The sequence below is a fragment of the Theropithecus gelada genome, chromosome 11 (genome assembly GCF_003255815.1).
Source record: "Theropithecus gelada isolate Dixy chromosome 11, Tgel_1.0, whole genome shotgun sequence".
Taxonomy (NCBI): Eukaryota; Metazoa; Chordata; class Mammalia; order Primates; family Cercopithecidae; genus Theropithecus; species Theropithecus gelada.
Genome location: NC_037679.1, coordinates 122,416,941 through 122,432,032, shown reverse-complemented (window position 1 = coordinate 122,432,032; position 15,092 = coordinate 122,416,941). Strand labels below are relative to the sequence as shown.

Sequence of the window (15,092 nt, the reverse complement as noted above, 5' to 3'; positions counted from 1 at the left end):
GGAGTGGTCAGGGTGAAATGATATGGTTTGGCTATGTCTCCACCCAAATCTCATCTTGAATTGTGGTTCCCATAATCCCCATGTGTTGCAGGAGGAACCCAGTGGGAGGAAATCATGGTGGCAGTTACCCTCATGCTGTTCTCATGATAGGTGAGTTCTCACAAAATCTGATGGTTTTAAAGGGGCTTTTCCCCCTTTTGCTCGGTACTTCTCCTTGCTGCTGTCATGTGAAGAAGGACATGGCTGCTTCCCCTTCTGCCATGATTGTTAAGTTTGCTGAAATGTGAGTCAGCTAAACCTCTTTATTTATAAATTACCCAGACTCAGATATGTCTTTATTAGTAGGGTGAAAACAGACTAATCAACCTCCACAGCCATGCAGAACTGTGAGTCAGTTATATCTCTTTTCTTTATAAATTACCCAGTCTTGGGTATTTCTTCATAGGAGTGTGAGAGCAGACTAATACAATGATAAATTTGAAATAAAAATTAAAAAGCTTTGTCTAATGATACCATCCAAAAAGTGAAAAGACAGACACTATGAAAAAATATTTGTAATGCACATATCTGTCAAAGGATTTGTACTGGAATTTATGAAAAACTCTTATGAATAAATATTTACGAAGGTAGACAACATAATAAAATGAGCAAAAAGATTTGAATATACACTTTACAAAGAAAATGTACAAATAAAAAGCACATGAAAAAATGTCAACCTTCAACAGTCAAATAAGTGCAATGAGATGAAATACCACACACCATCCACCAAAGCTGGCTAAAGTGAAAAAGATGGACAATACCAAGTGCTGGGAGAGCAGATCAGAGAGAATTCTCATATATTGATAGTGAAAATGTTAAATATAATAAAACTTTGGAAAAAAAAGTTTGGCAGTTGGTTATAAAGTTAAGCATATACTTACCATATGATACAGCAATTCTTTACCTATTTACAAACGAAAATAAAAACATATATATCCCCACAGTTTATATGTGAACATTTAAAGCAGCCCCAAACTTAAGCAATCTAAATATTTAATAAGTGAATGAATAAACAAAATGCTGTGCTTCCATACAATAGAATACTACTTAGTAATCGAAGAGTATAAATTATTAATACATGTGACTATATGGATGAATCTCAAAAAAAACCATCTAGACACACAAGAAGCACCTAGACACACTAGATACCATATAATTCATTCTATATGAAATAATAGAAAAAATGAAACAAATCAATAGAGAGACTATAGATTAGTGGGTTGTCTGGATTCAGAGTTTATAGAAGGGAGATAACTGTAAAGGATAAGAGAACTTCTTGTGTTGACCAAAATGTTCTATAACTTGATTGTTGATGATAGATATATGAGTGTACATATTTCTCTAGAATGAGTACATTTAATTTTATGTAGAGCACACTCCAAAAAGTTGATACATTTGGGAAATACAGAATAAATACACAACCCAGCTCTCACGGAATTTATATTCTAGCACTCAATTCAAAAAAGTACTTGCAACTCTAAGGGAATAAACAGGAATATGTTTAAAATGTATGTGGGTTGCTGTTGGTTATTTTTGACAAGGCATTATAGGCAAAAGACAGGCTTGGTTTTCATTTTTAATAAAAGGTTAAGGGCAACATAATAATACAGATAGCGTCTCCATCTTATGTGTATTGGTAGTATTTTTTATATATATATATATATATATCTGTTATTAGCACTTAAGGAATTATAAATAGCATATTGTACTTATCCTTTATAGGAATTTGGATTTTATAAGTAGTGATGGAAAGTAACTCAAGTAAAATTCATAAATGCTATTATCAAAGATACAAATAATATTTAAAATTATATTTACATCTATACACATGTATACCCCACTGCATGCACACGTAGGCCCCTCAAAATATTTGCTTACCTAAGACAGGTTAATCTCCACCCATTGCTTCCTTCTTCTTAGGACTCCACTCCATCAATTTTTTTCTTTTTAAATCTTTCTAGACTGGGGCTCTCACCCATACATTTAAATGAGCTCTACTTCTAGGCCTAAATACAAGGGAAACCAACAAATAAAAATGTTTCCACTTCATAGGTCCCTCTACCTGCAGTATTGTCTCTTATTTTTATCATCTAAGCTCCTCAAAGACTTGTCATCTGTTTCTTTACTTTCACCTTTCATTTACTACTTATCCTGTAATCTACTTTGTTCTTCCGCCACTCTGTTGAAACTACTCGTTAGTGATACTTTTTGTTGCCATATGAAATGGTCATTTTTGTGTCCTTATCTTGTTTATTCTGCAAACTTTGAAATAGTTAGCAACTCCTCTCTTTGCAAAATGCTCTGCATTTCTGGGTTTCCTACTACCTTTCTTTCCAGAGAGTTTCCTTCATGAGCTGTCTTAGCCTATCCCTTAAATGTTAAGGTCTCTCAAAGCTGAATTATTTTCTCATTCTATATATTCTCTGATCTCATCCATAGTTATACTTTCAATGACCATCTATATACGTAGGATTATATACTTACATGACTTTCAAATTCATCTACTACCAGCTTTCTCATAAGTTCCCCACCCTGGATTCAACTGTCTGACAGCTCTGACCTTGCACAGGCAGTATAAACTCATGATATCCAAAACTAAAAATTTTCAACCCAAACCATGCTTTGTGTCTTAAGTTGCCTATTTTAGTGAATTACCAAAACTAAAAATTTGGACCCCATACAGAAAAATATATTCTCTTGCATAAAAACATACTTATATATATAAAATATCTATGTGTCACAAACACACCCATGCGCACACACACACACTCTCCTTTATCAATGAGCATCTACTGCTGCTCTTGTATTCCCACAAAGTCTCTGGTTTCTCTTCCCTTAATATCACTCAAAACCATCAAAATCTCTCTATTCTTACCCACGTACTTTAGTTTGGGCTACCAACATTCTCAAGTGGGTAATTAAAACAGCTGTTTAACTACATGCTACTAATATTCCCTCCCATCAATTCAATTTTTACGCTTTAGCCACAGTAGTATTTCTAAAATGAAAATCTGAACAAATGTCACTTTCTAGATAATGCCTTTTAATGGCACCCAATGTTCTTTCAGACAATGTGGCAGATAAGGTCCTTTACGATCCTTCCTATGAAATACAGTCATTTTTCATTTAGCGCTCTCATACAGCCTTACCCTTAACACTTATATTTTCTCAAATGAAAGATTTTTAATATGTGATTCCATCTGACTCTTTCATGCTAATCTCTCAGTTCTGACCTCACTTAGATCCCTGAACTTTGATAGAAGTCATCATTAGTCCTATAAGTCTTCCTTCACCTAATACTACAGAACTATATGCCCTTGAATGTAGTTTTGTATTACTATTCATTCCATCCTAACTTGTATGATTTTAAAATTATATCATCTGTTCTACTGCTTACTAGAAGAACTATATCTCACTCCCTCTCTCACTGTTACATTCCTACAACCAAGCCAAGTGCCATGTCATACAAAAGTCCCTCATTAAATAAGGAGGAGAGAGGGACTGTGATACACTAAGAAATATATTGGACTTTGTCCCTGGTTCCTGGCACAGAGATCCTAAAGCCTTGGAATTTTCAGGGTGATAAGAGTGTCTGTAGTAGCTTTGAGATCAGCATGGGGGCTATCATCAGAAAAACTGAGACATGAATAAAGGGTTGAAACTTTCAGCCTCATCCCTCCAGCATCCAATGGCTTAGTAAGTTACACCTATGTAATGAAACTCCTAAATGAAGGGGTTCAGAAAGCTTCTGCGTTGCTGAATACATAGAAGTGCTGGGAGAGTGGCCGGTGTCATGATCAGAGAGAGCATGGCTCCTTCCCTCCCCATAATTTGTCCTGTGTATTTCTTCCATCTGTCCATTCCTGAGTTGTATCCTTTATGATAAACCAAGAAACACAAGTGAAATGTTTCCCTGAGTTCTGTGAGCCATTCTAGCAAATTATCAAACTGGAAGAGGAGACCAGTTGTAGAAATTCATAACTCTGTACTCAAGTCAGAGGAAAGTGTGGGTGCCCTGGGGACCCAATACTTGCAACTGGCATCTGAAGTGAGGTCAGTCTGGAACTGAGTTGTTTTAAACTTGTGAAGTTGAATGTTAACTTTGATGAGTTAGTGTCAGAATGGAATTGAATTGTAGAATACCGATTTGGTGTCCAGGAAGTTGGAGAAGGGGTTGTTGATTCAGAAAACTCCCACACATCTGGTGTCAAAGGTGTGAGTTGAAATAGTACAGAGGAAGAAAAGGTTGGTCTAGTATTCATATACAACAGTGACACCAAAGTAAATTTCGTAAAAAGTAAAGGTTCTTTGACTAGACAACATATGAAATACCAGTAACAAACTTTTCTTCTAAAGACTAGAAATTAGAAAACCCTGAATCCCAGCCCTGGTTCTGATACGAGCTATACAAATGGTCTTAGCTAAGAATTACTAAGATAATGCAGCCAATAAACACCCACAGAATATGCCAAGTTCTAATCTAAGCACTATGCAAATCGAATGTCATAAAATACATGTAACAGTACTATGAGGTAGTAATTACTTGTGTATCTCATCCACGGAGGGTAAAAATGATGCACAGAGAAATTAAGAGACTTGCCCTAAGTGACAAAGCCAGGGATCAATTCATACAGTCTGACTCTAGAGTGCATGCTTCTAATTACTCTGCTTTAGAATTAACTTAAATTGTTAATCTTTTAAGATAATCTTTTAAGGGAGAGAGACAGAGAGCAAGAAACAGAAAAGGTTGAACTAAATGATTCCTAAGGAACCATACAGCTATTAGATTTGCACTTTTCTCAAAAACATTTCTGTTGTTGTTAAACTTAATATACTAATTTCATTTCAAATGGTATCTTAAGAAATATAATTTGAAAAACAAATGTGGAGTCACCATTTCTATCTCTTACATGATTTTATTAATACATACTAATCAAATCTCCCTTTTGCTTTTTTTTTTTTTTCTTTGAGACGGAGTCTCGCTCTGTTGCCCAGGCTGGAGTGGAGCCTCGTGATCTTCGGTCACTGCAAGCTCCGCCTCCCGGGTTCACGCCATTCTCCTGCCTCAGCCTCCCCAGTAGCTGAGACTACAGGCACCCGCCACCATGCCCGGCTAACTTTTTGTATTTTTAGTAGAGATCGGGCTTTCACCCTGTTAGCGAGGATAGTCTCAATCTCCTGGCCTCATGATCCGCCCGCCTTGGCCTCCCAAAGTGCTGGGATTACAGGCGTGAGGCACCACAAAGACTAATCTTTGCTTTTTAAGCACACTTTATCATACCGAACTGCTTATAACCCTATAAATGTCCTGTGGTGTTCCTCACCAAGTATTTCCAATCAATAAACAGGGGATATCTTTCCATTTCCTTGGGTCATTTTAAATTTCTTTCAGCCATGTTTTGTAGTTTGTAGAATACAAGTTTCTTAGCATCTTAGTTAAACTTATTCCTATCTTTCATTCTTTTAGATACTATTGTAAATGAGATTGCTTTCTTAACTTTCTCTCCAATTTGTTCATTTCTGGTGTGTAGAAACACACTGATTTTCATGTATTAACCTTTTAATCTGTAACTTGGCTGAATCATTTTAATAACTCCATAATAGGCCACTTTTGACAAGGCATTATAAGAAAAAGACAAGCTCAGGCGCGAGCGACACAGAAGACAGGTGATTTCTGCATTTTCAACTGAGGTACTGGGTTTATCTCACTAGGGAGTGTCTGACAATCAGTGCTGGTCAGCTGCTGCAGCCCGACAAGCCAGAGCTGTGCAGGGCGAGGCATCCCCTCACATAGGAAGCGCAAGGGGGAAGGGAATCCCTTTTCCTAGCCAGGGGAACTGAGACACACAACACCTGGAAAATCGGGTAACTCCCACCCCAATAGTGCGCTCTACCAAGGATCTCAGCAAACGGGCACACCAGGAGACTATATCCCACACCTGGCCAGGAGGGTCCCAGGCCCACGGAGCCTCCCTCATTGCTAGCACAGCAGTCTGCGATCTCGCAGCAAGGCAGCAGCCAGGCTGGGGGAGGGACGCCCGCCATTGCTGAGGCTTAAGTAGATAAACAAAGCAGCTGGGAAGCTTGAACTGGGTGGAGCTCACAGCAGCTCAAGGAGTCCTGCCTGTCTCTACAGACTCCACCTCTGGGAACAGGGCACAGCTAAACAACAACAACAACAATAAAAAGCAGCTGAAACCTCTGCAGACACAAATGACTCTGTCTGACAGCTTTGAAGAGAGCAGTGGATCTCCCAACACGGAGGTTGAGATCTGAGAACGGACAGACAGCTTGCTCAAGTGGGTCCCTGACCACTGAGTAGCCTAACTGGGAGACATCCCCCACTAGGGGCAGACCGACACCCCACACCTCACACGGTGGAGTACAGCCCTGAGAGGAAGCTTCCAAAGCAAGAATCAGACAGGTACACTTGATGTTCAGCAATATTCTATCTTCTGCAGCCTCTGCTGCAGACACCCAGGCAAACAGGGTCTGGAGTGGACCTCAAGCAATCTCCAACAGACCTACAGCTGAGGGTCCTGACTGTTAGAAGGAAAACTAACAAACAGGAAAGACACCCACACCAAAACCCCATCAGTACGTCACCATCATCAAAGGCCAGAGGCAGATAAAACCACAAAGATGGGGAAAAAGCAGGGCAGAAAAGCTGGAAATTCAAAAATAAGAGCGCATCGCCCCCTGCAAAGGAACGCAGCTCATTGCCGGCAACAGATCAAAGCTGGACGGAGAATGACTTTGACGAGATGAGAGAAGAAGGCTTCAGTCCATCAAACTTCTCAGAGCTAAAGGAGGAATTACGTATCCAGCGCAAAGAAACTAAAAATCTTGAGAAAAGAGTGAAAGAATTCATAACTAGAATAATTAATGCAGAGAAGGCCATAAACGAATGGACAGAGATGAAAACCATGACACGAGAAATACGTGACAAATGCACAAGCTTCAGTAACCGACTCGATCAACTGGAAGAAAGAGTATCAGCGATTGAGGATCAAATGAATGAAATGAAGCGAGAAGAGAAACCAAAAGAAAAAAGAAGAAAAAGAAATGAACAAAGCCTGCAAGAAGTATGGGATTATGTAAAAAGACCAAATCTACGTCTGATTGGGGTGCCTGAAAGTGAGGGGGAAAATGGAACCAAGTTGGAAAACACTCTTCAGGATAGCATCCAGGAGAACTTCCCCAACCTAGTAGGGCAGGCCAACATTCAATTCCAGGAAATACAGAGAACGCCACAAAGATACTCCTCGAGAAGAGCAACTCCAAGACACATAATTGCCAGATTCACCAAAGTTGAAATGAAGGAAAAAATCTTAAGGGCAGCCAGAGAGAAAGGTCGGGTTACCCACAAAGGGAAGCTCATCAGACTAACAGCAGATCTCTCGGCAGAAACTCTCCAAGCCAGAAGAGAGTGGGGGCCAATATTCAACGTTCTTAAAGAAAAGAATTTTCAACCCAGAATTTCATATCCAGCCAAACTAAGTTTCATAAGTGAAGGAGAAATAAAATCCTTTACAGATAAGCAAATGCTTAGAGATTTTGTCACCACCAGACCTGCCTTACAAGAGACACTGAAGGAAGCACTAAACATGGAAAGGAACAACCGGTACCAACCACTACAAAACCATGCCAAAATGTAAAGACCATCGAGGCTAGGAAGAAACTGCATCAACTAACGAGCAAATAACCAGTTAATATCATAATGGCAGGATCAAGTTCACACATAACAATATTAACCTTAAATGTAAATGGACTAAATGCTCCAATTAAAAGACACAGACTGGCAAACTGGATAAAGAGTCAAGACCCATCAGTTTGCTGTATTCAGGAGACCCAACTCACATGCAGAGACATACATAGGCTCAAAATAAAGGGATGGAGGAAGATCTACCAAGCAAATGGAGAACAAAAAAAAGCAGGGGTTGCAATTCTAGTCTCTGATAAAACAGACTTTAAACCATCAAAGATCAAAAGAGACAAAGAAGGCCATTACATAATGGTAAAGGGATCAATTCAACAGGAAGAGCTAACTATCCTAAATATATATGCACCCAATACAGGAGCACCCAGATTCATAAAGCAAGTCCTTAAAGACTTACAAAGAGACTTAGACTCCCATACAATAATAATGGAACACCCCACTGTCAACATTAGACAGATCAACCAGACAGAAAGTTAACAAGGATATCCAGGAATTGAACTCATCTCTGCAGCAAGCAGACCTAACAGACATCTAAAGAACTCTCCACCCCAAATCAACAGAATATACATTCTACTCAGCACCACATCACACTTATTCCAAAATTGACCACATAATTGGAAGTAAAGCATTCCTCAGCAAATGTACAAGAACAGAAATTATAATAAACTGTCTCTCAGACCACAGTGCAATCAAACTAGAACTCAGGACTAAGAAACTCACTCAAAACTGCTCAACTACATGGAAACTGAAGAACCTGCTCCCGAATGACTACTGGGTACATAACGAAATGAAGGCAGAAATAAAGATGTTCTTTGAAACCAATCAGAACAAAGATACAACATACCAGAATCTCTGGGACACATTTAAAGCAGTGTGTAGAGGGAAATTTATAGCATTAAATGCCCACAAGAGAAAGCTGGAAAGATCTAAAAATGACACCCTACTATCGCAATTAAAAGAACTAGAGAAACAAGAACAAACACATTCAAAAGCTAGCAGAAGGCAAGAGATAACTAAGATCAGAGCAGAACTGAAGGAGATAGAGACACAAAAAAACCCTGCAAAAAATCAATGAATCCAGGAGTTGGTTTTTTGAAAAGATCAACAAAATTGACAGACCGCTAGCAAGACTAATAAAGAAGAAAAGAGAGAAGAAACAAATAGACACAATAAAAAATGATAAAGGGGATATCACCACTGACCCCACAGAAATACAAACTACCATCAGAGAATACTATAAACACCTGTACGCAAATAAACTAGAAAATCTAGAAGAAATGGATAATTTCCTGAACACTTACACTCTCCCAAGACTAAACCAGGAAGAAGCTGAATTCCTGAATAGACCAATAGCAGGCTCTGAAATTGAGGCAATAATTAATAGCCTACCAACCAAAAAAAGTCCAGGACCAGATGGATTCACAGCTGAATTCTACCAGAGGTACAAGGAGGAGCTGGTACCATTCCTTCTGAAACTATTCCAATCAATAGAAAAAGAGGGAATCCTCCCTAACTCATTTTATGAGGCCAACATCATCCTGATACCAAAGCCTGGCAGAGACACAACAAAAAAAGAGAATTTTAGACCAATATCCCTGATGAACATCGAAGCAAAAATCCTCAATAAAATACTGGAAAATCGGATCCAGCAGCACATCAAAAAGCTTATCCACCATGATCAAGTGGGCTTCATCCCTGGGATGCAAGGCTGGTTCAACATACGCAAATCAATAAACGTAATCCAGCATATAAACAGAACCAAAGACAAAAACCGCATGATTATCTCAATAGATGCAGAAAAGGCGTTTGACAAGATTCAACAGCCCTTCATGCTAAAAACTCTCAATAAATTCGGTATTGATGGAACGTATCTCAAAATCATAAGGGCTATTTATGACAAACCCACAGCCAATATCATACTGAATGGGCAAAAACTGGAAAAATTCCCTTTGAAAACTGGCACAAGACAGGGATGCCCTCTCTCACCACTCCTATTCAACATAGTGTTGGAAGTTCTGGCTAGGGCAATCAGGCAAGAGAAAGAAATCAAGGGTATTCAGTTAGGAAAAGAAGAAGTCAAATTGTCCCTCTTTGCAGATGACATCATTGTATATTTAGAAAACCCCATTGTCTCAGCCCAAAATCTCCTTAAGCTGATAAGCAACTTCAGCAAAGTCTCAGGATACAAAATTAATGTGCAAAAATCACAAGCATTCTTATACACCAGTAACAGACAAACAGAGAGCCAAATCATGAAGGAACTTCCATTCACAATTGCTTCAAAGAGAATGAAATACCTAGGAATCCAACTTACAAGGGATGTAAAGGACCTCTTCAAGGAGAACTACAAACCACTGCTCAGTGAAATAAAAGAGGACACAAACAAATGGAAGAACATACCATGCTCATTGATAGGAAGAATCAATATCATGAAAATGGACATACTGCCCAAGGTAATTTATAGATTCAATGCCATCCCCATCAAGCTACCAATGAGTTTCTTCATAGAATTGGAAAAAAATACTTTAAAGTTCACATGGAACCAAAAAAGAGCCCGCATTGCCAAGACAATCCTAAGTCAAAAGAACAAAGCTAGAGGCATCACGCTACCTGACTTCAAACTATACTACAAGGCTACAGTAACCAAAACAGCATGGTACTGGTACCAAAACAGAGATATAGACCAACGGAACAGAACAGAGTCTTCAGAAATAATACCACACATCTACAGCCATCTGATCTTTGACAAACCTAAGAGAAACAAGAAATGGGGAAAGGATTCCCTATTTAATAAATGGTGCTGGGAAAATTGGCTAGCCATAAGTAGAAAGCTGAAACTGGATCCTTTCCTTACTCCTTATACGAAAATTAATTCAAGATGGATTAGAGACTTAAATGTTAGATCTAATACCATAAAAACCCTAGAAGAAAACCTAGGTAATACCATTCAGGACATAGGCATGGGCAAGGACTTCATGTCTAAAACACCAAAAGCAATGGCAACAGAAGCCAAAATTGGCAAATGGGATCTAATTAAACTAAAGAGCTTCTGCACAGCAAAAGAAACTACCATCAGAGTGAACAGGCAACCTACAGAATGAGAGAAAATTTTTGCAATCTACTCATCTGACAAAGGGCTAATATCCAGAACCTACAAAGAACTCAAACAAATTTACAAGAAAAAAACAAACAACCCCATCCAAAAGTGGGCAAAGGATATGAACAGACATTTCTCAAAAGAGGACATTCATACAGCCAACAGACACATGAAAAAATGCTCATCATCACTGGCCATCAGAGAAATGCAAATCAAAACCACAATGAGATACCATCTCACACCAGTTAGAATGGCGATCATTAAAAAGTCAGGAAATAACAGGTGCTGGAGAGGATGTGGAGAAATAGGAACACTTTTACACTGTTGGTGGGATTGTAAACTAGTTCAACCATTATGGAAAACAGTATGGCGATTCCTCAAGGATCTAGAAGTACCATATGACCCAGCCATCCCATTACTGGGTATATACCCAAAGGATTATAAATCATGCTGCTATAAAGACACATGCACATGTATGTTTATTGCAGCACTATTCACAATAGCAAAGACTTGGAATCAGCCGAAATGTCCATCAGTGACTGACTGGATTAAGAAAATGTGGCACATATACACCATGGAATACTATGCAGCCATAAAAAACGATGAGTTTGTGTCCTTTGTAGGGACATGGATGCAGCTGGAAACCATCGTTCTCAGCAAACTATCGCAAGAACAGAAAACCAAACACCGCATGTTCTCACTCATAGGTGGGAACTGAACAATGAGATCACTTGGACTCGGGAGGGGGAACATCACACACCGGGGCCTATCATGGGGAGGGGGGAGGGGGGAGGGATTGCACTGGGAGTTATACCTGACGTACATGACGAGTTGATGGGTGCTGACGAGTTGATGGGTGCAGTACGCCAACATGGCACAAGTATACATATGTAACAAACCTGCACATTATCCACATGTACCCTGGAACTTAAAGTATAATAAAAAAAAAAAAAAGAAAAAGAAAAGCTAGTGGTGACTAGAAGAGAAAGTACATAAGAGATATTTCTAATCAAAGTCAAAAATCTTGTTGATACATTGAACATTTCATATGTGACACTCACTTGATTAGTAGACAAGTTGATGATTATTGCATCTGTGTGTATGGATGCTATAGTCATATTTACATGCTAAGAAACTACTACCAACAAATTACAAAAAAAAAAAAAGAAAAAGAAAAAGACAAGCTCAACACTGAATTCACAGAAAAAAGAAAATTCTCAAGCATCAAATCACAGGAAATAGAAAAGTATAGAAATCTGAAGACTTGCATGTACAACCACTTAAAAACAACTAAGGAGGCTTTCAGCAACAAATACCAGCTACATCTGGCCTTGCAGCAAGTAGTAAACTAAGTGTGTTAGCCACACTCACTATGTGTGTAAAAACTCAATAAAGTGCCCCAAGCAGAGATAAAGCTCTGGCTGTTTTAGGCTATATGGTTTAGGGAAAAGAGACCACAAGATTTCTGCCACCCTGGTTTGATAAAATGAATATATCTCTGCATTAAAATAGGAGAGACAGACAAATATGAGGTTCAAAGCATATAAACATATTAAGTCTAGAAAGTGGTTCTCTAACTTTACAAAGTCAGGCTAGTAAAAACAATTTTTTTCATAAAGAAAAAAAAAATAGCAAGTAGTTCTCTAAAACAACTGTGGATATGGCCTTAACAGAGCTGACTACTATAAAAGACAAGATACCAAAGGAATCGTTACCCTTAACTGTAACTATTTGCTACCTAAAACGACCCCTGGGATCCCAATATTTTGTAGACAGGAAGCAGGTCCAGAAATGGTATAATCTTCAAAATCCATTTGAAATATAGTCAACAAAGATATTAAAAAATAAAAACACCAACAAGACCACAAGGAGCAACATACTAGGAACCGGGTCAAAAAACTCTGAAAAGATAATCATGGTAAATAAAAGAGCAATCCCTACTCGTGGGCAAAGGCTCTTATTTAACCTATCCAGTGAGATTTTAAAATTGTTACTAGTGATAGCTGTGTGTCTCTGATTTTTCACCTTTCCTATTGCGAATGTTTACAGTAAACACCCTACCTTTGTCTCACCACTGTATACTAGGCATGTTGGGAAAAAACAATTTAGATTGTAGTTCTAAAAAGGGACCATATCTGGACCTGATAATGTACAGACTACAGCACACTATTCCCCTCCTATTACCCAGACTTCTGAGCTTGAGGCCCCAGCTGAATGGAACTTTCAGATTTTCTCCCAAGAGGAAAAGATATGTTCATTTGCCTATGAGATGGAGACTCCGAATATTTGGTGAACAAAAGAAAAGAATGTGGTATATTTGTGCTATTCACTAAGTATTTCCAGTTCTCTCCCTTCTAAGTTCATAGTAGGCTCTCACTCTCTAGCCCCATTATGATTGGGTGGAACCATGTGGATATAAATTGAAATCGAATGTGTCACTTCCAGGCCAGAGTATTTAATTACAGATACAAATCTAACACGGCTCTATTTCACTTCGAAATTATATCAGGTAATGTTCCACGTTGGAATTACACTATCAGCTGAGTTCCGAAGGTGAGGACAACATGAGACAGGGCCCCAAGACAGACCTCAATGAGTATGTAGCATGAGTAAAATATCAACTTTTGCTATTTGAAGCCAGAGAGTTTAGGGCATAACCAAGTCTATCTCTGCTAATATATGCCTCATGTTGTTTCTATCCATTCATAAAGTTTTATATTTCATATCTCTTGACAGTCTGGTACTTCACTACCTAAAGCAGTATAATTATATTTGTGTATTTCTCTGTGTATTTCCTCTTCCAAGCCACTTATTAAAATGACATTGAAAAATATTTAATAGAACTGACCCCAATCTTGAGAATAGGGTGGTTCATTTATAATCTCCATTTAAATTCTACTCCTAATTGTATTTCTTAATTCTTAGTAAATTTTCTTCCAATGATATAACACATTTGCTCTACATGAAGTCAATTTAATTTTCACATACCAAATTTTATATCTTTGAGAAATATTGCTAGGAAATTCTTACATACATTATTTATGCTATGACCCATCTATAAATCTTCTTCAGCTGCTTTGTTTAATGAAAAGCAGCTAATAATTTAAGCTGTTTAAGATATTAAATCAAGAAAAGAAAAAAATTTGAACAGAAAAACTCAAATAGAAGCCAATTCCTATATAAAATGAAAGGTAACATAAACATACATAAGTGATTTAAAAATTCAAGTATTATTTATAAATCTTATCTCACTAAAAACCATTTACTCGCCATAATGCATGCATGGATATCTCTTTGCTTCTGTTATTTGGAGAATATATTATAACCAATAAATTAACACAAGAATAATCATTAATGTGGGGGAGAACCACATATTTCGGGTCTTTCGTTCTATTTTGAGTCTGTCATAAAATTCTCAATCTTTGAGTTTACATAAGCATATTTTTTCTCCAAAATACACCAAGGAAAGTAAATGGAATGGAACTGAATAAACAGTTATAGAGCTCTCAGGGGAGAGAGTCAGGAGAAAAGTATAAATATATAATGGATGTGCACTTTTATTACCTGAGCATTTAGCAACTCCTCACACTTGTGTGCCTGTTTCTCAATTGCAGAAATGTACTGTTTTTCAATAGCTTCTACTTGTTGCTTAACTGAAGACTGCAGTAGTGCCTGAAAACAAGCAAAAAAATCATTTGGATCACAGACAAAACTTGGAATCTACTGTTGGCATGAGAATATTTTTGACAGTTGTACATACTGTAATATGATATTCTCCTAAATTACAAAATATGTATTTGTTAATACTGAAGCACACTTATATATAACATTACTTTCAGCTTTTGCTTTTACATTTTCCTATTGCCAAGATAACAGTTTTTTGGCTCAGACATTCCTTCCACACATCTTCTCCTTAAAAAGGCCAAGTCATAGAAGATGATAGAGAGGGTGAGTAGTTCTGTTAAATATAAATTTGGTTCAGTGAAGACCACACAGGATGAAGAGTGTATGAAAGCTGCTGAAAAAAAGAAAAAAAAAAAAAAAGAAAAGGAAAAAAAATCCAGACATATTTCACTGGCTGACAAAACTCCACATCCTCTCGGCACACTGTAATATCCCATGGGCCAAGCATGATCTTCAAGACCACAAGTCAAGTAAAAGCAGATGGAAACTTTGAGCAACTTCAAACATAAAAGAACTGCCCCCTCCCCAGAAAGTTCACGCTCCTAATGTGAA

At 37.9% G+C, this 15,092-nt stretch overlaps 1 protein-coding gene across 11 annotated transcripts in view; it reads right to left on the bottom strand.

Moving 5' to 3' along the window:
- CCDC91 (coiled-coil domain containing 91) overlaps positions 1 to 15,092 on the bottom strand; it is a 398,587-nt gene that overhangs the window by 176,419 nt on the left and 207,076 nt on the right. For 10 of the 11 annotated variants that reach the window (XM_025403285.1, XM_025403279.1, XM_025403278.1 and 7 more), the window contains one exon: positions 14,421 to 14,528. The exons of the other annotated variant lie outside the window; for it this stretch is intronic. In XM_025403285.1, the coding sequence (XP_025259070.1) occupies positions 14,421 to 14,528 (108 nt within the window). The remainder of the gene's footprint in view (positions 1 to 14,420; positions 14,529 to 15,092) is intronic. 11 annotated transcript variants of the gene reach the window in all.